Source organism: Drosophila busckii, chromosome X (assembly GCF_011750605.1).
Source record: "Drosophila busckii strain San Diego stock center, stock number 13000-0081.31 chromosome X, ASM1175060v1, whole genome shotgun sequence".
Taxonomy (NCBI): Eukaryota; Metazoa; Arthropoda; class Insecta; order Diptera; family Drosophilidae; genus Drosophila; species Drosophila busckii.
The window spans coordinates 15,591,006-15,617,367 of NC_046608.1; the positions used below are offsets into that span (position 1 = coordinate 15,591,006).

Consider the following 26,362-nt stretch of genomic DNA (forward strand, 5'->3'; position numbering starts at 1 on the left):
ATATGCTTAGAGACAATTATGTAAATGTTGTTGTTTTTGTTGTTATGCCATTGTTGTTGTAGTGTATGTAAAACATTTAATTTGTAATATATTCTTTAGCAATTGTTTTGTACGCATAGTTGTTTAGTTTTAGTTCTTTTCTTGTTGCTTGAAATAAATTTAGAAATAAACTAAATAACAGTTGAAACAGTTTTTGAAATTTGTAGTATTTAGTTTCGCTTTCCCATTTAAGCTAAATAAGTACTGCACTTAAAATTAAGTAAACATGTAAAACAAGTGAAAAAAAATAGCAGAAACTTTTTGTTGTTGTTGGAAGCTAATTAAAATTTATATGAAAAGAAAACAATTAAAATGTGTTAAAGAGCACGTAGCACTACAATTGAGAAGTTTGAAATTAAGTTGCGCTTATTGTTGGATGCCAGCTTTTAAGATTAAAGATTTTGTGTTTATTGGATTTTAGTTTTTCTTGCAAAATGGTTAGAGTTAATGCAAAACTTTAATTACAATCAAAATGTGTGTGTGTGTGTGTGTGAGAAACGAATTATTTGTTTTTTTGTTGTTTTGTAATTCTTCCTATGCAAGTGGATTCGGAGCTGCGCCGCCTATTAGATCTCATCAATGTCAATTTCGTCGCCCTCCTCATCATCCAGGGCGTTCTTCTTATTGATGCCGGCGACAACGGCCGATACGGACGCCACCTTGAGAGGCTCCACGCGAGCACGATCATCGTACTCAATTTCGACATCCGAATCGCCAGCGCCATCGTCATCGTCATCGGATGAGGACTCCTCCTCTTCGGCATCCTTGAGCCACTGCACAAACGGCTTGACCTTCTCATGTATCTCGGTGGCAATCTTCTTGGACACATGACGCTTGCTCACCTTCTGAGCCCAGTCCAAGATGACCTTCTCATCGAGTATATCCAAATCGTAGAAGATCTTAAAGATGCCGGCCACCTTGCCCATGAGCGCCTGGACATGCAGCTCCACCGTCTGCTCAATGCCGCCAATCAAGTAGCGCTGAGCCTTGGGATTGTTGTGGGTGAAGCGCAACAACAAGATGCGATTCTTGCGCACATCGTTGATGATGTTCTCGGTGAAGAGCAGCTCGGCGAGCACTAGCGGTGCCTTGTTGACAATATCCAAGCGTTCGGCTTCAATCAACAGCTCCTTGTGCGTGGGCACATCGTCGAGCTGCTTCTTGTCACGCTTGCTCTTGACCAGCTCATAGAAGATATCAATGCGCTCCTTTTCGGTCTTGTCGTAATCATCCGAAATGGTCATGCCCTTGGCCCCATCAGTCAGATCCTGCAAGCGTGCACGTATAGCTTCCTGCAAAGCAAAGCAAAGCAAACAATCAATCAATCAATTAATCTAGCAAACAGGTGTGAAATATTACCTTGGATACATCCACACTCCAGCCGCCGTCATCCTCATCCTCGCCCATAGACTTCTCCGGTATGGCGGCGCTTATTTCCGCCTCGGTTTGGCAAGCATGATTGCCGCCGCCATCGGACTCACCGCCCGAATTGTTAGCCATCGAATTGTTGGACATGGAACCATCGGAGTTCTCATTCTTTTGCTTCTGCACACGCTTCGAGCGTTTGCCCTCGGTTAGCGACGAGCCCTGGGCGGCCGGATTCAACGACGGTGGATTCTTGACAATATACGTATTGACCTTATGATTGACCTTAAGCAGACCGTGAAAGCCGCAGGCTTTGCATGATTGCGAAATGGTTTGATTCTTAGCCGAAACAGTTAGATTAGTTTCTGGATTATCACACTCTGGGCAAAGAACAAATTTGCGAATGAAGCCATCGAGTAGATCCTGCAGCTTGTTCACATCATGGGATCCATTGACAATAAAGCGCTCGTTCTATGATAGAAAATTGGATTAATAAAGTGTATGCATGATAGATGATATGATACTCTTGCTTAATCATCAACTGAAGTTGCTAACTCCCAAGACTTACCTTATGATCAAATTGAGTCTGGGCGCCTAGCTCACAGCCAAAATACTTGGTTGGATAGGTGGCCGGGCGACCAATGGCGCGTGCCACTTCGGCCATGTTGACCAGCACGGTTTTAATGCCATTGCCCTTGCCCTCGACCTTGGCCTGGAGCCGCGGCATCTTATAGCGATAGAAGATATCGGTAACGCTGCGATTTACATTAACGGTTGCCATCTTGTAGCTGTTCTGCTTCTTGCTCTAGTGATTAATTAATTCTTGAATTGTAGTTGTTGGGAGTAGAGTAGCTCACTTTCTCACTCGCTCAATGACTGCTAGTTGGTTTTATGATCTTGTAGTGGTTGTTGCTGCTGTTCTTGATTGTTGTTTTGCTTTTTCTGCTCGGATTTATGGTACTGTAGATCTGGGACAGAGGCTAGTGTGTATAGTCTATGGCTGTTTGTGCGGCTGCTGGCAGCGCCAATTTGTTAAATTTGTTGGCTATTTGGCGTTGGTTATGCGCTTCGTTCCCGTTCATTAAAATTTTTGTGGATTTTTTTTGATTATCAGACTTCTGGCTACACGCGTTGCTGGCAGGACTTGATTTTGTTGTTGTTGTTGTTGTCGATGTTGTTGTACGTTTTGGAGCAGCCGTTCGACGGGTGGGGGTGGGGGAGGAAGCGTGGCGCTTATAACCGACTGGGCTTATGATAAACGGCGTAGCCGGAGAACTTGTGCACCTCGCACTCCGACTCTGATTTGGACTTTGCTTTGCGTCCACTGGGCATCGACAAGTCGCGCATTCAAATATTCCTTGGATTTATCTGGGTTTTGCGTATAATTATCACTGCTTGCTTCTTCTTGCTTGCTTGCTCTGCTCTCCTTTTATCCAACTGCGTTTTGGTTTTGCTCTCGATCGTAGTGCGATTATGTACTATTTATGTTTTGCTTGTGTCTATATATGGGGCATAGTTTTAACTATTATTATATCTTGGTGTTGTTTGTTTTCTTTAAATCTGTGATTTTTTTTGTAATTTTTAATGTTTTTAATTTTTTTTTTTGTTTTTTCCTTTTTTTTTTAGTAGAAAACTATTGGAACGGCACGATTGTTGGCTCACGTGTACCTGAACGGCTGTAACTTCCGATGTCTATTACTTGAAGTCCTGTAAAGAAGAAGAGCAGGCATTTTGCTTTAAAAAATAGATCACTAATATATGTGCATATAATCTTATGCTAAATGAAGGTTACAAGAAACCACCAGAGTGGCTTAAAGGATTCTGTTAACGGGTTAACACTATTATGTTAAAGTAAAAGAAGAATATGAAAGTAATCCAACTTACCGATGACTTATAGTTCGCCTCTTTGAATTCATGCACAGTTCGAAGCTTTTACTCCGTTTTTGTGGAATTGGAGGTGCGCCTTTTTTTGCTGGTGTTTCTGTAAGGACAAAAAGCATACAAAATAATGAATTCAACTATCGTTGCATACATAGAGTATCATAATTAATGTAACCATAAGCCAAGCTAAGTGACCTAACCCAAATTTTAGCTTACCCACTTAGGCATACGGTCAAGTTGGCAATCGAAACGGTTCATAGCAATTTAACATTAGTTTAACCCACACTCTATGATACAAACACTTGCAAGTTGAATTTTGTGGGTTAATGGGTGTTTGGTGGTTGGGTGGGTGGGTTGGCTGAGTAAAGAGAGGGGTTTCGGTATTGGGGCTTAGAACGATCAATCGCTTGCTCGCTCTTACGCCAGCCTTATTAATGCCGCCTCATTGAGAGTTGCGTTAAAATCTGCAAACATCGGTGGCGCCTCTTTTTGCTGCTTTTCTCCTCTTGATACGTAATAATTTTGAAATAACGCGCACACTGCACTTAGAACACATCAAAAATTCTTCAATGCGTGCCTCCTCTCTTTTCTATAATTTGCGTGTATATTTTATATTGAAATTATATCAACTTAATGGACCAATTTGTGTTGCGTTTGCATTGCTCGGGTGCGTTGATGAATTTTGTATACGCAAGCGAGAGGAATAGAAAGAGACAACGACAGAGAAAGTAGTGAGAGAGGTAAGATGCCAATCACACTGTAATTTTTTAGTTTTGAAAAATTAAACAACTGAGAATTTCTCAAAATGTCCATACGAATAAATTTCAATTCAATGCCTAGACGTGATAGAATTTTTTCTCTATACAATACATATAGAAAAAAGTTGTATATATATACGAGTCTGTCTAGTAATAATAGTAGTAGAGGCAAGTCTAACTGACAACTAAGGCAATGGATTTCAATTGAGAAATACTTATAGATTTGTATTTAAGAAATGACAAAAGCAGTGTCTTCAAATAAGTTTTACGCATGGATTTTGTGCAGTGTACATGCATTTTGTATACAAATTTGATTTGATGTGATTGAAGAGTCTCATTTGGCGGTCATAGTTTGGTGCATACTTTATGACATCCTTTTTTAAATGCCAAAGTGTATAATAAATATGTCATGCTTTAAATTATAATATAATTTTCATATATTAGTTGCATTTGTAGCAGCTGCAGTTAATTATTTACACGCATGCTAGCTAAACTGTGTATGAAAGTGAGGGAGATGCAAATAGAAAGATGGAGAGAGAGAGAGAGGGAGAGAGGGATAGAGCTGGCGGAAAAGGTCATAGGTAAACTCTTTCTCTCTCTCTCTCTTTCTCTCTGACACACACACACAAAGGCGCTCCACACTCTTCTGAGCACTAATTACCGAAAGTACCCTACAACAAGTTACACAAACAAACTAAAAAGAAAAGTAAACTAGAGAGAAAAAAATGAACTCGAGTCAAGCTAGTTGACAACACTCACCGCTGAGGTCATAGGTAATGGCCACAGTATATCGCTGGTTGGTTAAATCGCACAGCATATGATGCAGCTCGGTTTGTAAATAGTTTTGCACGACGAGCAGCGATGAAAGCAACAAGAGCCCTGTTTGTTGTTGTTTCAGCGGATGATGTTGCTGCTGTTGTTGCTGTTGGTGTTGGTGTGGGCCAAGCAGAAGCTGATGAACGAGCGTGGCCAAAAGAAATTCAAATGGCAACGTCAACGTCAACGTCAACTGCTTCAATTGCTTGACAGGCGTCAGGTTGGCTTGATATTTCTGTTGCACACCAAGACACACACACACACACACACACACAGTGAGATAATAGAGAGAGGCAGCGACGAGCGATAGAGAGGAGAAGAGAGAGCGCGAGCGAGACACACGCAACTACAGTACAGACAGATGAGAGTTGAGAGTCTGTCTCTATGTGTGCATGTGTGTGTGTCTATAAGGATTTTTATTCACTCTAAGTTGTGACTTTTTACTGCTTAATTGAAAGCTATAAACAGCGCTTTGTGAATTACAAACAACAAATGGATTGCAATTATTACAATGCATTTGTATTTGTGCGCGGCTTGTGTGTGAGGCAATAGACTAGACTAACAATGGCCTGATGCCTGTTTGATTACATTTTAAAAATAAAACATAATCAACTATTAATTATTGTTTAGCATCATTTAAAGAGCAGCAAAGATATTCGTATATAAAATATAACTAACTATTAGACTATTTTATTTTTTATACAGAGTCTGGTTGGTTTTTTTTTTTTGGCAACATATAACTATTTATTTATATAATTACTATTAATTTAGCTTTGATTTTGGCAATATATTTAACTATTTATTTTTATAATTACTATTAATTTAGTCTTGAAAACTGCAGCTAAACTCAACTGCAGCATTTAATTCAATGCTTAGTATTTTTTAGCATTTCGCTACTATTTTTTTTCTTCTTCAACTGATGCTGCCTCTGCCATTGATTAATGTATGTACAAAAACCATAATAACATTTAATTATTGAGTAATTATTTAGCCAACTGTTTATACATTACTGCATTATGCAGCTGAAAATCTGTATGCAATATACGTTATGTACACTTTCATCTGCAACAGCAGTAGCATTGCGGTAACAGCAACAACAACAAGCAATAAAAAAAAGGAACATGCCACACACACAGGCAACAACAACAACACACACACATAGAGACAGTCACGAGTAAAAGCAAGAACAAAAATCCAATAATTACAATGCCAATTGGACTGGTACTGGTGCTTCGTCTGCTTCTTCTTGATTTGCACCTTGTCGTCCTTTAAACAAATTGCAATCTTTGGAAGGCACGGCAAAAAAAATTGTTTATATTTATTTCGTTGATTACTTTCTGAACACACACAAGTGGAAAATTTTATGCACGATTTTTGTTGCTTTTTCTTTGCATTTGATTCACTCTTGTGTTTCTGTTATATTTGTCTTCTATCGAAGTATAAGGCGGAAAACGTGGAAAAAGCTTGCGATAGTCTGAACGCTAACGATTCAACTGAACGAAGGATATGACATTAGGCGATGCTGAAAGAGCTTGTTTGCCTTCGTGCGAGCGAGCACTCGTCTCGTCCTGTCAGGGGGGTTGACCGCGTTGCAACGCGCATGTGCCATGCCCCAACAACAAAAACCAGATGTTTTGTCCACCAGACACTAGCAGACAAAAACGCAGCCCCTGTTTGCCAATATATGTGTGCATATAGCTGCATATACATAAATCCTGGGATTTAACCCAAGCGCCGTATGCCGTATGCCGTATGCAGGCGGCATTAACTTGAAATTGCAAAAACAACAAACTGCATTTTATTGGCAGCCCAGACTGAACGCAAGCGCCAAATGAGCGAGAGAGCGATCCAGGTAGCAAAACAGCTGAGCGCGAACGAGCGTAACCTGGTTGCATAGGTCGGTTACGGCTCCACCAGGATTTATAGCTGCGCCTATGTATGTTGCTAACCCCAATTTCATAATAAATATTTATCTGCAGCTTGACTGCAGTCAATGCAACCTGTAAGGCAACGAAGAACATTTACCTAAGACTTCAAAAACAAAAGCAAAATACTTAAAAATATCTACATAAGCGCTTTATGTATAAACAAAAAACAAAACATATTTTTACAGCTGCAATAACATTAATAAGTATTGTCGACAGGCTGTGGCTGTGTGTCTAAAAGAAATAATGTAATTGTTTTAAGCATTGCATGACAAATGCTATTAAACAATGGTACACTTAACCTACACATAGTATATAAATAATATACATATACATACACACAAGGCATAAAAAAGAATTTAAGTAAAACAGAGCAATAACAAAGCTTTCAATAAAGAACTAAGTATACGTATGGTATTCGTATTCGTAGACATATAAACAAAAAGATCATTTGTTATTGCACTTGTAATCTTTCACGGAATTTGAGAAAACAACACCAAAAATAAACCAATTTTCTCTAGCTTTTGCAGAAAAGATTGTAAATTAATACATATGTATACATGTATGTGTGTGTGTGTGTGTGTGTCTGTGTGCACATAAAATGGAAAAGCAACACGCAAAGCACAGTAAGTCGTGCGATTTTGTATGCCATGATGATGATACCGTCGACTAAATGGCAGTGTGTGTTGCTGCTGTTGGATGTTTGGGATGGGGGGTAATACAACTGGGGTTTTTGCTTTCAATGCGAAAAAAAACCGTAAACTGGTTTCAAATTTAGCTCTAGCTTTGATTTTTGCCCAATCAAAATGTATGGTATACATGTGTATATTCATATATGACAATAATATTAAATGAAAAAAAAGAATGCAGTTTGGCCTTGACAAGCGCATTTGTTACACTTTGATTGCGGTTTATTGTCTATATTGAAATACAAGTGAAGCGTCTTAACAGCGCGCTGTTAACGTAACAGTGGTTCCGTGTGTGCGCAAAATGTTAAGCGAATTACAATTTGGCTACATACAAACATATGTACATATATGCATATGTTCATATGTACTTGTGTACGTTGAGCGCTTATGGCATGCGCACAATACAAAAGAAGAGCGAGAGAAAGATATCTGTATCTGCAATTGCGTACGTGAAAAATCACGTAAACAGGTTATTGCTGGAAAATGCCACAAATTGCGGCAGCTTATTAGCACACGCACACACACATACATGTGGAAACTTCTAGCAATAATTTGACTGCTGCTAAATGCATTAAGTGGCGCCTCCGTTGTCTGTTTACAATTATTTATGAAATATGCCACAAGTGTCCAAAGTAAAAGCGCCTTGAGTGTGGGAGAGTGGGAGACACGCACACACATGCATGATGGGTAAGCTTGTATTTGGCTATAGATGCAGCTGCACTCCATTGCGATTGTTTGACAGCTCTCAGCTGGTCAAGTGCAATGTTATTTAACACGCCGTTATCAGTTAGTTAACTAACATACAACAGTAATTAATATTTTTGTTGTACTTACCACTCAATCTTTCAAAAGTCATATAAGATATTATGTTTCCCCTGCTTGGGGTGCGCAATACAAGCTCACGAATTATATTATAAACCGCCGTCCAAGAATTCGGTCCTCCCTTCTGCTTTACCAAATGTTAGTTTAATGTATTTACGTTGCACTTGCAGCTTTTCTTAATTGTTCATAAAATGTATATATATTTTTCAATGTGTGCTTGTTAGGCGTAACTGATTAAGAGTTCTTCAATATTTGTTTTGTTGTTGTTTTTCTTTTTTGCCACGTGAGAATTTCGCGTAACTGTTAAAAAATGCTTCGCGTTTTGCGATGGCCGCTGGCAACGCTAACCGCACCGTATTTGGTACTTGTTGGTGTCTAAATGGGGTTTTTCTTTATTTTTTTTCAACTAGAGCAAACTCAAACTCTGCAAAAACACAAAGAGAAAAAAACAAATGTTAAACGTTTAAGGTAAATGAATAATTTAAGTACGCGTATGCAAATATTTTTAACAGGAGTAGCATGTTAATTAACAGACATAGCAGCTGTTGCTGTTAACATATATACATATAGATGCATGCATATGTGTGCGTGTGGTTACATATAAGAAAAGTGACTGCGAAACGTGCGCAGTTTACTAAAAATACCAACTATGTATATATAAGGGTTGTACATATGTATGTACACACACAAATGTACAAATAGCTGTATATAAACATATAAATGCAAAACTTTAATTGAAATGGTACATTAGCTATTTATGTACATACATATATTGAAAGTGTTTTCGTGTATATGTACATACATTGCACATAATTATAATTTTATATAAAATGCACACACACACATGCACATATGCATATAAACCTATATGTACACAATGAAAAAGCCACGCCATTAGACTATTACGTTTTGAGGTTGTGTTGCAATAGTTTAAATTTCATTTGTTTACCTTTAATTAAGTGCGCTTTTATGAATTTCAACTAATAACAACTTTTATTATTGATACACTTTCGGACTTGATATACCAGATACGACAAACTTGTTGTGACTATATATTGCAAATTACAGTGTTGCAAACAGTGCTGCCAAAATCTTATTTTACTTCGCGCAGTGTTGTATTTTACAGTGCTGCAAAATGCTGATAAAATATAGAAATATCTAATTTTACTAAAAATAGTCAATAATTTCTCTTTTTTTTGTAAAATTGCATCCCCGTTTCTTTTTCCTATAAGATTTACGTTGTTTTCAAATTGCTCGAATTGTCGTGAAAAGTATCGATACCTTGCAGGCACATTGTGAGCACAAAAACAACACACTGTCATCCTAATCAGGCGGCGGTGCTTGAAGTTCTTGGAATTTAACAATTTGTTTAAATTTAAGATAATATAAGACATACTACCAGTACAAGATGCCCAAAGAGCAGTTTCGCGCCTCGGCGCTTAACAAGAAAATGTAAGTAAACTGCACTACACAATGACAAGCTGTCGAAAGATTTATAATGTTGTTGTATGCGGCGTGTAGCTCACATGTGCAGTTTGGAATAAGCGGCGCGGATGAAATTCAACAGGAGTCGCTAGTACGAATTATATCCAAGAATCTATATCAGGCGCAGCGTCAGCCAGTGCCCTATGGTGTATTGGATAGACGCATGGGCATAAGCACAAAGGATGCGGTGTGCGAAACATGTGGCCAAGGATTAAACGAATGTATAGGACACTTTGGTTACTTGGATTTGGCGCTGCCCGTGTTTCACATTGGACACTTTCGCTCCACTATAAACATACTGCAAATGATTTGTAAAACCTGCGCGCATGTTATGCTCAAGCTAGAGGACCGTCTGTTGTATGAAAAGAAGCTGCATAATCCGAATTTCTCCTATTTAAGTAAAAAGGCGCTGCATGCACAGATACTGGCCAAGGCAAAGAAGGTGACCAAGTGCCCAGAATGTGGTTCAGCCAATGGTGGCGTTAAAAAAGGTCCTGGTTTGCTAAAAATACTGCATGATCCTTACAAAGGACGGAAAAAGGATGCGTTGTTTAACAATCACATGGATGAACTGCTGCGCTCCACTGAGCTGAACAGAGACTTGAGTCAAACGCTGAGCAATTACAACAGCGCAGAGGAGCTAACGCCACTGATGGTGCTGGATCTCTTTGAGCAGATACCACAAAGCGATGTCGCCTTGCTAGGCATGTGCTCACACGGTGCGCATCCCAAGCATTTGATAGTGACACGCGTCTTTGTGCCACCCGCCTGCATACGCCCCTCTGTATTGTCCGAGGTCAAGGCTGGCACCACCGAGGATGATCTGACCATGAAGCAAAGCGAGATCCTGCTCATCAATGATGTCATACAACGACATATGGCTACTGGCGGTAAAATAGAGCTGATACATGAGGACTGGGACTTTTTGCAGCTGCATGTGGCCTTATATTTTCATAGCGAGATTAGTGGCATACCCTTGAACATGGCACCCAAGAAAACCACGCGTGGCATAGTGCAGCGTCTTAAAGGCAAGCAAGGACGATTTCGTGGCAATTTGTCCGGCAAACGTGTGGACTTCAGCGGACGCACTGTAATCTCGCCAGATCCTAATTTAATGATCAACCAGGTGGGCGTGCCAGTGCGCGTGGCCAAGGTACTCACCTATCCAGAGCGTGTAAATCCCGCCAATCTCAAGCAAATGAAGCAGCTAGTGCGCAATGGTCCAAGCACACATCCGGGCGCCAACTATGTGCAGCAGCGTGGCTCCAGCTTTAAGAAGTATCTCGCCTATGGCAATCGTGAGAAGGTGGCGCAGGAGCTCAAGTGCGGCGACATCGTGGAGCGACATCTACGTGACGATGATATTGTGCTGTTCAATCGTCAGCCCTCGCTGCATAAGATGTCCATCATGTGTCATCGCGCCAAGGTGCAGCCTCAACGCACCTTTCGCTTCAATGAATGCGCCTGCACGCCCTACAATGCGGATTTCGATGGCGACGAAATGAATCTGCATTTGCCACAAACAGAGGAGGCACGCGCCGAGGCGCTCATACTCATGGGCAATCAATCCAATCTGGTTACACCTAAAAACGGTGAGATTTTGATTGCAGCCACACAGGATTTCATAACGGGCGGCTATCTGCTTACACAGAAGGAGGTCTTCCTCACCAAAGAGGAAGCCATGCAGCTGGCCGCTTGCTTTCTGTCCAACGAGGACGCTGCCATGCACATACAAATGCCACCGCCTGCCATTTGGAAGCCACGACGACTCTGGACGGGCAAGCAAATGTTTAGCTTGCTTATGCGTCCAAATTCCGATTCACACATCAGACTCAACATGGTCAACAAGGGACGTAATTATACCAAGGACAAGGATCTATGCAGCAATGATTCATGTATGAAACTCTTTCTCGCTCACTCTCATGCCAAGTGCTAATTGCTGTCGCTCTCTCTCTCTCTCTCATTTTCTAGGGGTGCACATACGCAACTCGGAGCTGATGTGCGGCACCATGGACAAGGCTACGATGGGCTCGGGCACCAAGCAATGCATCTTCTATCTGCTGCTGCGTGATTTTGGAGAAGCTCATGCCACCAAGGCCATGTGGCGTTTGGCTAGGGTGCGTATAACCGATTTACACTTACTAAAGCTTTTCAAATCCAACGGCTAAAAGGCTTCCATTTCGATTTGAGATTGTGGAATTCTTAAACAACTTATATGCGAGATAGAGTTGAGTTCTTATGGATTGAATTTGAATAGCAGTAGAGTTATGGTCGTAACTGCAAAGTGCCATCACTAAGCGCAACACGTGCCGTAAACTAATATCTCTGCGCAATTATTTATGGCCAAGAGAGTTATAGGGAGAGAGAGAGAGAGAGAGGGAAGAGCGAGAGTGCGTCAAGCATTGACGTCGATTGATCGATCGATTGGCATGTAAACGATCAACAGCTGTCTTTGCTAATTGCAAACTTTAACTAAACAAATAAAAAGTTGATCAACTGACAATAGAGCGAGCGAGAGGGCAATAGATAGATAAATGTATTATAACACTTGTTTGTTTATGCATTTTTATTAGAAAAAGCCAAGAAAGTGTAGCCTTAGCTCAAAGTTAGACCCGTGACTTGTGAAATATAACCCAGGAACGAGGTCAGACGCACATAGCCCGATGGGTAACCGGAAGTGCATTGATCCTGTGCCACAAAAGAATTTATGCCGATCTGCACCCAACGTCCTGAGTTATTGTCATAAGCAATCAATGGTCCGCCGGAGTCGCCGCTGCAGGTGGACATATTGCTGCCAGCATAACCCTCGGCGCACATGGTCGAGGCGAGGACAACACTGGAGCCAAACATGCTCAGGCACTTGTCATTGGAAATGATCTGCACCTGGGCATAGAGCAGCTGCTGCGAATAGTCCAAGTACTCATCGTCGATCAGACCAAAGCCAGCCACGATGGCCGTGGTGCCCACAAAACTGTTGCTGGCCTCCCGACTGGACACCAGCTGTATGGGATGCATGTTGCTGGTGAAGACCAGCGATTGTGGCAGCTTCGCCAGCGCCACATCATTGTTCATCTTGTCATTGTAGTTGCTGTGCACGTACAGCTCCGTTGAGGTCATGTTCAAGGCGTTCTCGTTGTTCAGCTCCACGCTGCCAAACATTATGAAGAGCGAACTATGTCCAGCGGCACAGTGGCCAGCGGTTAGCACCCAGCTGTCCGAGATAATGGAGCCTCCGCACAGCAGATCGTCCCATTCGTCCCGCTTGAGTATCACCTGCCAGGGAAACTGACCCACGGCGGCTTGTCTGCCGTTTATAATGCGTCCTTGCTGTAGATTGAAGTTGAGAGAATTGTGTTGAGAATTTTTCAAAAATATTTTTGAAAGCCGTTATGTAGAACTTTGAAGCAAATATTTAAATATTTTATAAATTTGTTGCTTAAACGTAGTTGGAAATATTGAATATTTTTGCACACTCTTAATTTGCAGAAATGTTTTTATATTTATTTAAACTAATCATTTAATATTTTGCACTTTTAAATTTGTTTTTTTTACCAACAAATTTCATAAATAACATAAATAACACTGTCACTTTAAAAAAAACCAGAAGCTTCCTCTTCTATCTAATCTCAAGTACTGCGTTGTATTAAACTGTTTTTTGTTTCCCAATAATTATGGTTTATATTTAGCAGAGCTATTATTATTGTTAACTTTTCCCTTTCCAAAGCTGCACAAATTTGTTTTCAGTACTTACAATACTCAAAGAATTCTCCGACCTTTGCTGCGGCGCTGCCTGCAACAGCAGCAGCGACTGCAGCAGCACGCCCAAAAACGACAACAAATGCCACATGTGGCAGCCGCTGTTAACCTTGTTGCACATTGGATTGGGGTGGGGTGGGGGGTGGCTTGTCTTAATTTTGAAAGAGAATTTCCTTTTTAGTTTTTGTTGTGGCTCGCGGCCGCGTTCGTTTTAGTCTGCGCTGCGTTGCGCCAATTTTCGCAATTATATCTGGGGGCCCAATGCAGGCCAAGCTCTTTGTACTTCCCAAGCAGCCACCCACCCCCGCATTAGCCCATGACATTGTTGCTTGTATTTAATACAATTTGTTATTAACACAACAACTTGTCGTGTTTCTTGTTCTTGTTCATTTTATTTAGCCAGTTAGCAGTGAGCAGCGCAGCTCGATAAGATTAATTGCTCACACGCCAAATTCTCCCATCCACACACACACACACACACACAGACACACCCCCCGCTCGCTCGCTCAGTCTTCCTCTCTTTCTCTTGGCAACGCTCTCACCTGTTGCTTGCTGTCAATTCCTTTTGTCCAAGCAGCGTGTTGGAAACTCTTATCACTCTTGACTGATAGCTTGGCGCTTTCCGTTTACACTCTGCTACATAAAATGTAAAAATTATAATTTTTGAAAATCGCTTAACTAATAAAATACGATAAACTTTAAATGAAGAAATCAGTTTAAGTATTTGTGCCATACATTAACTTATTTAATATAAATATATTCTTTGTTGGCAGCATTTAACTAATATTATTTTATTTTATTAATTTAAAAGCATTTTTTTGCTTGCCAAATTTAATGCAGAGAAATATTACAATATTATTTAGAAATTTATTTAGAAAAAATAATATAAAATCAAAATTCACTTTAGTCACCGTTATGAGCAACTTTTATTTATTTTGCTTTCAAATACTGCAGCTTGTAGTCGAGTGTAAATTAATTAGCTCACATGAGCCCAGCTGGCTGTTGTGACAAGCGGCACTCCAGAGTCTCAGTAGCGAATTTTGAGCTAGAGAAGGGGTCGGTGGGCGTGGCCGTGGCATGCCTTTATATGTTGTCATTAAGCTCTTGGAAACTATAAAGGGGATTTATCAAAATGGCATTTCGCTCGAAACAAACATATTAAGACTGATGACGCGACGTTTACGACCTTGTTCTGGGTAGCTTCAATTGTGGGAGGCCTTACGTAGAATTGCTGAGTATTAATCTCATTTGAATTGCCTTGCAGATTGCGTCGTATTTCATACAAAATCGCGGCTTCTCCTTTGGCATTAGCGACGTTACGCCCAGCGCCAAGTTGCTGCAGCATAAGCAGGTGCTGCTGGAGAATGGCTATGCCAAGTGCAACTCCTACATTGAGATGCTCAAGGCGGGCACGTTGCAGTGCCAGCCAGGCTGCACGCCCGCGGAGACTCTGGAGGCGGTCATGCTGCGCGAGTTGTCCGGCATACGTGAGCAGGCGGCCAAGACCTGCTTCGCCGAGCTGCATCCAACGAACAGTGCGCTGATTATGGCCTTGAGTGGTTCCAAGGGCTCCAACATTAACATCTCCCAGATGATTGCCTGTGTGGGTCAGCAGGCCATCAGTGGCAAGCGTGTGCCCAATGGCTTCGAGAATCGTGCGCTCCCACACTTTGATAGACACTGTAAGTTCCCTTTGCATTCAGCTGAAGCTGGGATTAATGCTTGACTTCCTTTTCTGCTTCATTTAAATTTAAGTTGCTGGTTTCATGTTGTTTATAATATCTTTGAAATTACAGCTGCTATTCCCGCTGCTCGTGGTTTCGTTCAGAACAGTTTCTATTCTGGTCTAACACCCACAGAGTTCTTCTTCCATACCATGGCTGGTCGCGAGGGTCTTGTGGATACGGCGGTGAAAACGGCAGAGACCGGTTATCTGCAGCGTCGTCTGGTGAAGTGTCTGGAGGATCTAGTGGTGCACTACGATGGAACTGTGCGTAATGCTATAAACGAAATGGTTGACACTATTTATGGTGGCGATGGTCTCGATCCCGTGGCCATGGAGACGCGCAACAAGCCTGTGGACTTGGCTCATCAGTATGACAATTTGCGCGCACAAATCGAGCATAGAGTGGAGGAAACTCCAATAGCCGCGGATGAGATACTGCCAATGATGGATATATTGCTGCAGGGGCGCGAGTTTGCCGAAGCACGCACGGACTTCAAACTGGATGTGAGGTGAGCTGGCATTGCAGCTTAGCTCTGCTCAAATAATCAATTGTCTGCTTCTTTGTTGGCAGGCAACACTTGAAGACTGTGTCCCAGCGCATTGAGCTGCTCGAGCAACGATTTGGCGAGAAGCACAGCGCGTTGTGCCATCAAATTGAGTGCCTAACAGCGGAGCAGCTGCTGGAGTTTCTGCGCCGCATCAATGATCGTTACAATCGCGCGGTGAGCGAGCCTGGAACGGCAGTGGGCGCTATTGCAGCTCAGAGTATCGGTGAGCCCGGCACACAGATGACGCTGAAGACATTCCATTTCGCTGGCGTTGCTTCCATGAACATTACGCAGGGCGTGCCGCGCATTGTGGAGATTATCAATGCCACCAAGACGATATCGACGCCGATTATAACGGCGGAGCTGTGCAACAACAAGAGCATGGAGTTTGCGCGGCAGGTGAAGGCGCGCATCGAGAAGACTACGCTGGGCGAGCTGAGCAAGTTTGTCGAGGTCGTCTGCAGTCCGAATAGCTGTCATCTAGTCATTGGCGTTGATCTGGCGCGCATTAAGGTGCTGGGTCTGCACATCAATCTGGACAGCATAGTGGCCAGCATATTGAAATCGCGTCTGCGCGTCAAGGCGACGCAGGTGCATGCGGCGCCCAAGCGTCAGGCAATCATTGTACAAGTGGAGGCCACCAGAACGGCTACCATCAACGCCGAGCTGGCACGCCTGGCCATGACCATACAGCATGTGGTCGTGGCTGGCATTCCGAACATCGCACGCGCTGTCATTGCGGTCGACGATGCACACGAGCCGCCCACCTATAAGCTTTGCATTGAGGGCTATGGACTGCGTGAGGTGATTGCCACATATGGCGTTGTGGGCAACGCCACGCGCAGCAATAATATCTGTGAGATTTATCAGACGCTGGGCATTGAGGCGGCGCGCACCATAATCATGAGCGAGATATCGGACGTCATGGAGGGTCACGGCATGACCGTCGATTGGCGTCACATAATGCTCTTGGCCAGTCAGATGACGGCGCGTGGCGAAGTGCTGGGCATAACGCGTCACGGCCTGGCCAAGATGCGTGAGAGCGTTTTCAATTTGGCATCGGTATGTTCACCCTCCCCCCCAAAGCTTTTTTATGCACACTTAACTCACATTTGCGATTCTTCTCATCTGCAGTTTGAAAAGACCGCTGACCATTTGTTCGATGCTGCTTATTATGGCCAAACAGATGCTATTAATGGCGTCTCGGAGCGTATTATACTGGGCATGCCGGCGGGCATTGGCACTGGCATCTTTAAGCTGCTGCAACGACACGAGGATAAGGAGGTGGCGACCATTGAGCCCACCATCTTCAATAGTTTGGGATTGAAGCCACACTCGTAGCACTCGCCTCGCTGGCTCTAAGCCACAACCGCCTGCCTTGGTAGTTCCTTTAAGTTATTGTTAACGTTGATCTAGTTAATAGTTTACCGTTAGACGCTTATACAATTGTTAGATAGACAGACTGTTTTTCAATTAAACTCAAAATTTAAATCAATAAACTTGATTTACTATTTTTGTACGCACACAAACAGTTTTGTTGCCTTTTATTGCAAAAGCATTCGACCCACAGGATTGCAGCCCACAGCCCACATTTCCACCCACTGCATTTCAACCCACAGCATTTCAACTGTTGCTGTGATTCCAACCCACAGCACTGCACCCCACACCTTTCCACCTGCCTAGTGCGCAGTCGTCGTCACCATGCATATAAAACCTGTCTGCATCATCATCAACAACTCATCGAGAACTGTACCATCGTACAAAAGTAACAGGCGAACAGCAATCAGCAGCAGGCAACTGTGCCAAAGGATTTACACAACGAACATGAAGTTCGTTGTACAAGTCACTTTTATATACACTGCAGCCCAAAGGTATGCAACATTTTTGTAGCCGTTTTGCAACGCGCAATCCTTCAACGTAAAATGGCCATACCATGGCCAGATCTTGACAGATTTTGAAAATTTTTAGATTGCAAAACTCACAGGACGATACTCTATCGATCTGCATTAAAATTTAGAAATATTCAATTTTTTGATAAAAAATTACTTTGGCCCACTATACCAAATTTAGACAGGACGCAACCCACTATTTGCGTCCTTTAGCCAGGACGCCCACCACTGTTTGCGTCCTGGCTAACTAGTTGTCCAACGTCATTTTTATACACTTTGACATTTTTTGTTTTATATTTAATATTGTTTTGTTTTTTGTATTAATTATACAAAATGTAATGATGCAACTTTGTTTCTAGCATTAATACAAGCATATAACAGTAAACAGTTGAACCATATGGTGATCATTTGGCAAGTTATAACTAAATAACCAATGGAGCAACCTTGAGTTTTGTTTAATTTGAAGCTTTGAGAAGGAAAGGATGTCCGATTTCAGAGTTTCATGACTTGTTATTCTCGTGAAAAGCATCTTAATTAAACTGCATTCAAATTTTGAAAATCCAAGATTTTTAATAAATTAAAAAAAAGTGATGGTTAGCCTTTGTTATATTCTCAAAATCGCTAACATAATTTTTATGCGATTTTTAAAGTTCTTGCATGCGGTTCGATAGATTTGATAGCCAGGAGTCCACAAATGCATATCCTTTTTGAATCGGAAGGATGGCTGAGGAGCAGGAGCTAAAAAACGATTACATTTGCTCAGCAAAAAAGAAACGATTTGGAATATCCTGGTATGCAGTTTGATAGATTTAATGCCCAGCAGTGTGAAAATGCATGTCCTTTTGGAATTGGAGGGATATTTAAGAAGCAGTAGCTAAGATCAGCATCAGTTGCCCAAATCTCTGCGCATATAAGAAATCCTTGATTTGTGAAACTTACAGGACCAAATTTAATTCATTTGCAATCAAGTATAATAATTCATCATTTAAAGTACGCATATAATTAATTTTTCATACATTTTCGCTTCATTTATTTTTCATAGGTATTTTAAAATATATATAAATATATTTACTAATAATATAGGTATAGATAATTTTGCAGTCCGCAATTGTTTACTATTATTTTTCAGTTCAACTAAAAATCTAAGGGAAATTCGTTTGATTTCAATTAAAAACTAAAAAAGCAACAAAATATCATACAACTAAGCATAAACATAATATTATAAAAAAAAAAACTTAAATGTGCATATCACAGGATTAATTTATGCGAAAAAAACATAAGTTTGAAATATAGTGCCTAAAGTATACATTTTTGTATAACATTCCAGATACATAAGTATAGTATAGTGTGTGTGTGTGTGTAAATATAAATGTATATTTTTCATGAGCTTGCCTGGCATGGAACTAAATTTTCAGTAAATTGAGCAATTTCCTTTTAAGGGATACACTTAGAAGTATAAATTTCTAGTTAATAAGAGTAATTTTTAAAAGTATGCAGCTAAAGGATATAAATTCACATATACATATATAGATATAGTGTGTATGCTGTAGCTAAAGTTCTACTTGAAACTAGTGACTAAGCTTAGCAGACTACAGATCATACAGTTATATAATATATATAGTATATATAGCGTATCGTAAGAGTGACTGTGTGTTTAGATAGTTTTTTGTTGCTTATCCTGCAATAGCTGAGCCAATGACTATGAGTTGTACAAATTATAGAATAACATTAACAAAATAACCAAAAGAAAAAAAATTATGAAAAGTATAGCATATAAATAATAAGAGGGCATTATAATAAACAATTGAAGTCAGTCACTACTATCGTCACGATTGCCGGAAATATGATTGGCAGCCGCCGCCAGCGATGGGGACGCCGCCGCCGCCGCTTGCGCTGCAGCGTAACCCGTCCGCCGGTCATTGATCAGCATCGAGAGCGTTTCCAAACTGCGACGCACCTGTGTGGAGAGAGATAAACAAACAGCTGATTAGTTTGAAGTTATTTCTACGATTGATAAGCTGGGCAGCTGACACTGCCACAAAAATTTGTTTTCTTTTTTATTGTTATTATGGCTCAAACAATTTCAATTCAATTCAATTCAATTCTATAAGCAATTTAGCTAGAAATTCAGACGCACTAAATGCGCGATAAGATTAACAGCAAGAGGCGTGACCAAGTTCTATTTAATTTGCCCCCATGATTTTTCACGAGGCAAGGTAATTAACAACATCACGTACTCTTAGCTGCAGCTACAGTAGTTGCTCGATAAAAGCGATAAATGATAGTTCATTTTATAAAAATGTTTTGACATAATTGAGAGCTTAGCCTTTTATTTATTATATTATTTGCGTAATTGTTTTTCTTCATTTTTTATTTTCATGCTCTAACCTTTGTGATCTGCTCAAGATTCTTGGACAGAATATGTTGCGTCTCGGCGTGGCTTTTATCCTGTAGCTCCTTTTGCCAGCGCAAGGCTTCCGCAAATATATCCTCATCGCTGCCCAGGCGCTACAGATCAAAGTCGAAACATTAATCAAACAATATTATATGGAAATTTTGGCTTTAAGTCGACTTACAGCATTGAAATCCACTGGCGTGTTGTAGAGACTGGTTTTGGCCTCAATATCGAGAATGCGATAAAGCAGAAAGACGGAGAATAGGGCCAGCAGTATGGCCAGCAATATGCCCAGATAGAGCACATGCAGTTCGGTGAGCGTGGGCAGGCTCAGCCTCGAGCGTACGGAGTGCGCCAGTCGGCTTAGTTTGCTGCCTTGGGGGCCGCGTGTGGGCGTTGGTGGTGAATTGTCAGCCACGCCCATTACGGTGGTGGGCGAGCTGGAAGTGGAAGGAGTGCCTGAACTGGCGGCTGAGGCTGTGGCCGATGCGCTGCGACTGTTGCCTTGTAGACTGGACGCCACTGGCGTCTCATAGTGCACCACCGGAGGCGCTGAGCTGCGTGTGCTGAGGGATCCGTGGGCTTCGGCACCCAATAAGGATTTGTTGGGATCTGTAAGAGGGTGCAATTGATTAATGTTGAGTCGTAGATGCGTTAGCTGGGCGCATTTATTTTACCGGAATGTCTGATGCGTTGCCTCAGCATGGCCTGCGGCTTGCCATCGTCCTCTGGCTCAGCACTCGCTCCCAGAGCGCGCTGCGGCGGACTCTCGTTGCCGCTAATGGAGCAGCTGCTATCATCGTCCATGAGATACTCCTCGGTTAGCTCGACATCGTCCAGCGGCAGCGGCTTCGGCAGACTCTCGATGCCATTGGCCAGTTGAACGCAGACCGTGCACATGAGACGAAAAGCAGCCTCGCGGCTAATGAAACTGTTGAAGACGTGACGCTCATCGGCTGTGGAGACGCCCACAGCGTTTGGTATGATCTTGGCCGTTTTCTCCTTGGAAATTTTCGTCACCGAAGAAGTGGGAATAACAACCTGAAAGGCAAGCAAACTGAACGTTAGAGGGCGCTGCGCATAGTTTTGTATGCAGTGGTTACTTGCCTTGGTTACATAACCAAAAACATTGGAATAGAAAGCAAAATGCTGATCGGTTATGTAGAGATGACCCTGCAAAGGAATATCTCCAACCAAGGCGCAAGAAAAGTCTGCAGAGAATAAAAGACAATTAATATATATATATATATATATATATATTATATATATGGCTCGTTTGCTTGTTGGCACTTACAATTGATGAGCTTTTCATCTTTGGAAACTTGCGAGAAATGCCGATGAAATTTCTTTACACGCGAACTGGAAACCTCCTTGCGCTTCTTCTCCTTATCCTTATCCTTCTCTGGCGGCGTTCCATTGCCAGCGGCGACTGCAGCGACGGAATTGGAATTGCCAGCCATTGTGCCGCCGCTTTGCTGTTCATGTTGCTTGGCCGTATTGAGGCCCTTGCCGTTGTTGTTGTTGCTGTTGTTGTGGCTGCTGCTCTTGCTGCGCCCTTGACTGTTGCTGTTGCTGCTGCTGGGACTGGGACTTGGACTGGCGCTGCTGACAAGACTCTGCGCACTGCCGCTGCCAGCGCCGGCGTTTGGTTGCGCTGGATTTATGGAAGTGCTGTAGCTTTGTGGCAAGGAGCTGCAAAAGCAAAACAACAACAACAAAATGATAATATAATAATTTATAAAAAATAAATAATAAAGCGCTTTTTGTTTTTTATCAACAAAGCAAACACCTGCAAATTTATTAATAGCATCTAGGCTATATAAAAAACATTTAATGCTCCCAATTTCAGTTTCAGTTTCATTTTGATTTTTATTTCTTTATCTATAGCCGGGGGGCTATAAATGCGCTAAAAGCGCATGTCAACAGGTGTCAAGTGGCAGCTGCCAGGTGGGCCCGCATAAAGAAATAAACTTTATATAAACTATATTTACTGATAAGCTTAGCTTTTTAACAGTTGCGAGCAGCTTAACGGGGGCAAACATTGCATTTTGACATTGTATAAAAGAGAGATTAAGATTTTCTAAATAATTTCCAAAAATTAAATATTATTTATAGCTTTTATAAAAATAAATGCAAGTATGCTTGCAATTAAGAAATATATAATATGTAAATACGATTGTTTAATTTAACAAGTATATAACTAAACATATGTAAGCGCTCAAAAATTATTAGCTTATTTGTTTTTGTAATATAAATGTATAAAATAATTATTTAAAATATAAATCAACACGTAACACGTTTTTAGCTGTATTAAATTAAAAATTATGTCATATTAAATTATAAAATAGTTTTCGATTGCATTAATATTTTACTAAATAAATTGAATTATAGCCAAGCCCTTAAAGTCTCTTAATAAATGCCTGTCCATTGTTGTCTCTAGCTTATCTATAAGCCCATAAACAACAACAATAGCAGTTGCTTGTGAATCAGCAGCAGACTATAGTCAACATTTAACCTCAACTGAACCAAATAGTTCAGTTGCATATGAACTATCAGTTGCATATTATAGTTTTAGCTGTTCCGTTGCGTATTATCAGTTGCATTTTTAATTTAACAATTACAAGGCTTTGTTATAACTTTTGTGAGTCATGCAAACTAAAAGTTATAGTCATGAGCATACAGCATAGTCATAAGGCCTAAATAGCTTATGTATCAAAGGGTAAAAGTGTCGAATTTCACATTGGCCGGGAAATGCTGGAAATGTGGTTAATGTGGTTTAATGGGGCTTCATTTTAGTTTTTCTCTATGCCACACAGCATGCAAAATTTGTTTATAATTTTAGCATTTGAATTCTCAAGTGTGTCTGCTAAAATTTGTGTTTTTGTCAAAACAAATATTTTGATATATTTTTTACTACAGTGACAAAATAATAAACAAATGCTATTTAAAGCCCTTGAATAATGCGCATACGAAATTGTTGTTTAAAGCAGATAAACAAAATGCATTAAAAACACATTTTAAAGTAAATATAAGTATTTTAACTTTAAAGTTACGCAGTTGTCTTAAAATTGTTGATAAACGAGTATAAGACTTTTATAAAGCAAGTGCAGGACTATTATAAGAAGAGTTCTCTTCAGAGTCTTATAATATAAACGTAGAAGTATACTACTATTTGTATAAGAACTTTGCAGCAGAACAGACGCTAGCTTATATTTTTGGTTACTTGTGCTTAGAATTTCCCTTTGGTCCTTTTTTTTCCCCCAACACTTACGGCGTGGAGCTATAATGCTGATTGCTTTTCTCTATGGCATGCATCTTGAAGCTGTTGTTGTTGTTGTTGTTATTGTTGTGCTCGATCATCGACATGCGCTTGAAGGTGCGCGCCACGCTGCGTGCGCCGCCGACGACAGCGCCGCTTGCAGCTGCAGCAGCGGCAGAGGCAAAGCTGCGCTCGCGTGAATTCGCATGAGGACGTGAGTTGAGCTTGCGCCTGCGCATTACAACCGGCGGCGTTGTTGAGATATTATTGTTATTGCTGTTATTGTTGTTATCCACAATGCTTTTATTATTGTTTGCATCGATATCCTCAATATCGGTTATATGCAGCTCACGTTCACTTAGCTCTGCCGGCAGCGGCGCCGACTCCAACAAGCTTTGATCACTTTGCATTTTAGTTTGTGCACTTGAACTTGAGCAGACAGCAACAAAAATAAAAATAAAAGGCAAGCCGAATATCTATGCTTGCACTCTAACTGTTACATTAACGGTGCTTTAGTCTTCACTCTCACACGCTTTGCGCTCTCGCTGTACTTTTTGCATTTGTCGCGCGTCTTATCTGCGCCAGCGTCGAGCGAATACTAAAATTCGACGACACCAAAAGCCCAGCCGGGAGCTGTCCGGAGCAGCAGCAGCGCTGTTGGCAGCGTGAGCGATAACAAGAGCAGCCTATCTTGGAACGAAACTGCAAGCGCTAAATAGAGAGAGAGACAGATAGAGCGGAGCGCAAAAGACTTTTGAGTGCAGTAGTAAGCAAAGAGCGTGAGCGCAATGCCAGACTGTTAAGTTACCCTGCAATGCAATCATGCGTGCTTGGAAGAGAGCGTTAATACATGCATACATATAATTATACATACATACATCAAACGCTTTACTTTAATATGTAATTACTTAATTGCTTGGCAATAACTTTTCGAATCTGCACGTACATTAAATTATATGATCACATGTTGAAATTGCCATTGTTTTGGTTTTTCAAGTGCTTTACTTGCTGATGCGCAACAACAATGCAATGCTTACAAGCTGAAAGTCCCGTTGCTTTTCCAAAGAATACAGATAAGAAATAAATATGCATGCGAGCGTGCGAGTGAGAAAGAGCGCGAGAGAGCCAAAGCTTGAAGACAAAAGTAAATGAGGGCATATTGTTATATTAACTGTAATTTAAAGTACATTGCTAACGATGTAGACTTTTCGAAATAATTTTCATTATTTTAAAGTTTTATTCAAACAATTTACTTTGATTAATACGAAACTGATATTTAAAATCATATTATCGTACTATTATTTTTATATTATAGCAATTTATGACTATTATCTTGACATTGTAAATTAACGAGCAAAGCATTGCGCTTGAAATTGTTTTGAAATTAAATAATATTTATATTTAGCGTAATCATTGAAATAATTTTCAAAAATATGAAATATTCTTTTAAAAACAACGCACACCAGTTAAGCAAAGACAATTTGTTGTCTATGCCTTGGCTTTTGTTTTGTTTTGCTATTTTCTTTTATCAATTTCTTCTAAGATAACAGCTGCGTTCATAAACACAATTGTTTAATTATTTAAATTAAAAAAAAGTAAAGTATTTCATCAAGACAAGCAAATAGATTTGACAAATATTTTAGAACTGCGTTCTATCGATTGTAATCCTGGTCCTAGACTAATTAGTGGCCAGCAATGATTCATCAAGCGCAACGTCAATTAAAGTTCAATAAAATGTTTATGCACCCCCCACACACACACACACAGACAAATACAGCAACAAACATATAGATACATACATAGATATGACATTTGATTGCTTGTACGTGGGTCTACAAATTGGGCTACCTGTTGAGTGTGATTCATGCGGCATGCCCCCACTCAACTCAACTCGATGATTCAGAGCAAAGCACACACGCCTCTTATCACTCGCAGTGTGTGGGAGAACACAAATATAATTGAGCTAAGCAGCATAGAAATATTTGCAAACATTTTTGATATACATATGTATCTCTTGTACGTACGCAGGTTTATCAATAATTGTTGATGTATTGACGCTCACGTGTCATTTACGATTAGCGTTAAATGTGTGTTAAACAAGCTGCAATTTGGAGTGCGGTGCTGACAGCGTCTAGGACTCGTTGCCATGGGCTAACGAGCTTTTAATTGTTGGCTCTAATCGCTCGGCATGATTCATGCGCATCGAACTCATGGCTAAAAATAAGGAATTGGCTAAGACATCCCCATATGCAGCTTACGAGTTAAAAAATATATAAATCTTTTAACTTCCACTGACTACAGTAAGTATTGGCTTATAGATTGATGCGATTTGCAATCTCTTGATTAATGAGGTGCATAATTGGCATAATTTCTGATTAATATTCTAAAAATATTTTTTAATAAAATTAGATTTTGTCATAGTAATTTCGATTTTATAAATCAGAAAATAACGTTTGGAATTTCAGCGAAAATGTTTGAATTAGTTTAGTGTGGCAAAATATTAATAAGCGGCTTATTTTGAATTTTAATTTCAAAGAAATAAATAGAAGGGTAATTTGAATACAATTTTTACTGATGTTGTTTTTTTTTGACTCACTGTATGCACACTTATTTATTTAATTTTGTAGCTATCTCACTTCACTTTTCGCATTTTATATAGAGCTTGGAAATTTTTAGAATTTTTCACTTTTACTTTATTTCTATTCTCGTTTATTTCTCCAACTCGTTGCTGCACTCATTAATTAAACAAATTAGCTTGTAAAATGTCAATAATGTTAAACACTCAACGATAAACAAAAGCAAACAAAAGAGCAGCAATTGTAAATTTGTACACGCCCTTGTCTACGCCTACGCCGACACCTGCTTGGGCGGCCTTATCATAAGTGTATACGATGGTATATGAGGAGAAACATCTTTATCAATATAATAACTGGTAGCGCGGCTCATTGAACGTTAACTGGCCTGGCTGAGTGACTGGCATTGCCAAATGCGATAAGCAAGCTCGAACAG

General features: G+C 40.6%; 5 protein-coding genes across 9 annotated transcripts in view; 1 reads left to right on the forward strand and 4 right to left on the reverse strand.

Annotated features, from left to right (window-relative positions):
* Positions 1-301: 301 nt before the first annotated feature.
* On the reverse strand, positions 302-2,978 carry LOC108605303 (eukaryotic translation initiation factor 5). The gene is made up of 3 exons (XM_033294535.1): positions 1,973-2,978; positions 1,399-1,875; positions 302-1,331 (listed from the first exon to the last, which is right to left on the reverse strand). Exons 1-3 carry the CDS (start codon positions 2,183-2,185, stop codon positions 606-608), a joined length of 1,416 nt encoding a protein of 471 aa, XP_033150426.1. The 5' UTR covers positions 2,186-2,978; the 3' UTR covers positions 302-605.
* A 48-nt stretch (positions 2,979-3,026) lies between these two features.
* On the reverse strand, positions 3,027-9,329 carry LOC117134640. Its single transcript, XM_033294537.1, has 4 exons — positions 9,245-9,329; positions 8,308-8,719; positions 3,289-3,385; positions 3,027-3,111 (listed from the first exon to the last, which is right to left on the reverse strand). Exons 2-4 carry the CDS (start codon positions 8,327-8,329, stop codon positions 3,063-3,065), a joined length of 168 nt encoding a protein of 55 aa, XP_033150428.1. The 5' UTR covers positions 8,330-8,719; positions 9,245-9,329; the 3' UTR covers positions 3,027-3,062.
* A 330-nt stretch (positions 9,330-9,659) lies between these two features.
* LOC108605297 (DNA-directed RNA polymerase III subunit RPC1) lies at positions 9,660-17,285 on the forward strand. Its single transcript, XM_017994956.1, has 7 exons — positions 9,660-9,747; positions 9,817-11,675; positions 11,752-11,897; positions 14,801-15,218; positions 15,333-15,771; positions 15,834-16,872; positions 16,945-17,285. The coding sequence occupies exons 1-7, from the start codon at positions 9,704-9,706 to the stop codon at positions 17,149-17,151; spliced, it is 4,152 nt and encodes a 1,383-aa protein (XP_017850445.1). The 5' UTR covers positions 9,660-9,703; the 3' UTR covers positions 17,152-17,285.
* On the reverse strand, positions 12,329-13,767 carry LOC108605308 (brachyurin). The gene is made up of 2 exons (XM_017994978.1): positions 13,532-13,767; positions 12,329-13,107 (listed from the first exon to the last, which is right to left on the reverse strand). Exons 1-2 carry the CDS (start codon positions 13,655-13,657, stop codon positions 12,376-12,378), a joined length of 858 nt encoding a protein of 285 aa, XP_017850467.1. The 5' UTR covers positions 13,658-13,767; the 3' UTR covers positions 12,329-12,375.
* Positions 17,286-18,945: 1,660 nt separating the features above from the next.
* The window catches only part of LOC108605298 (GRAM domain-containing protein 2B), a 29,909-nt gene continuing 22,492 nt past the window's right edge, over positions 18,946-26,362 (reverse strand). For 4 of the 5 annotated variants that reach the window (XM_017994959.1, XM_017994962.1, XM_017994958.2 and 1 more), the window contains exons 4-9: positions 21,389-21,786; positions 21,202-21,305; positions 20,772-21,135; positions 20,276-20,706; positions 20,088-20,207; positions 18,946-19,656 (exon numbers count right to left, since the gene is read on the reverse strand). In XM_017994959.1, coding sequence (XP_017850448.1) covers positions 19,510-19,656; positions 20,088-20,207; positions 20,276-20,706; positions 20,772-21,135; positions 21,202-21,305; positions 21,389-21,786 — 1,564 coding nt within the window. In that variant the 3' untranslated portion in view covers positions 18,946-19,509. Of the gene's footprint in view, positions 19,657-20,087; positions 20,208-20,275; positions 20,707-20,771; positions 21,136-21,201; positions 21,306-21,388; positions 21,787-23,365; positions 23,779-26,362 lie in introns of those variants that run through there. The other variant, XM_017994961.1, reaches the window with a different exon arrangement.

Bases quoted from the DNA above. Each gene is read 5' to 3' on its own strand.
- LOC108605303 (XM_033294535.1), bottom strand. From the start codon at position 2,185: ATGGCAACCGTTAATGTAAATCGCAGCGTTACCGATATCTTCTATCGC. The intron at 1,876-1,972 runs GTAAGTCTTGGG...TTTCTATCATAG, and splicing joins AGACTCAATTTGATCATAAG to AACGAGCGCTTTATTGTCAA. The intron at 1,332-1,398 runs GTAATATTTCAC...TTTGCTTTGCAG, and splicing joins GGAGTGTGGATGTATCCAAG to GAAGCTATACGTGCACGCTT.
- LOC108605308 (XM_017994978.1), bottom strand. From the start codon at position 13,657: ATGTGCAACAAGGTTAACAGCGGCTGCCACATGTGGCATTTGTTGTCG. The intron at 13,108-13,531 runs GTAAGTACTGAA...TTCAATCTACAG, and splicing joins CGGAGAATTCTTTGAGTATT to CAAGGACGCATTATAAACGG.
- LOC108605297 (XM_017994956.1), top strand. From the start codon at position 9,704: ATGCCCAAAGAGCAGTTTCGCGCCTCGGCGCTTAACAAGAAAAT. The intron at 11,898-14,800 runs GTGCGTATAACC...ATTGCCTTGCAG, and splicing joins CCATGTGGCGTTTGGCTAGG to ATTGCGTCGTATTTCATACA. The intron at 15,772-15,833 runs GTGAGCTGGCAT...CTTTGTTGGCAG, and splicing joins GACTTCAAACTGGATGTGAG to GCAACACTTGAAGACTGTGT.
- LOC117134640 (XM_033294537.1), bottom strand. From the start codon at position 8,329: ATGACTTTTGAAAGATTGAGTG. The intron at 3,386-8,307 runs GTAAGTACAACA...TTGTCCTTACAG, and splicing joins GACTTTTGAAAGATTGAGTG to AAACACCAGCAAAAAAAGGC. The intron at 3,112-3,288 runs GTAAGTTGGATT...TCTTCTTTACAG, and splicing joins AGGCGAACTATAAGTCATCG to GACTTCAAGTAATAGACATC.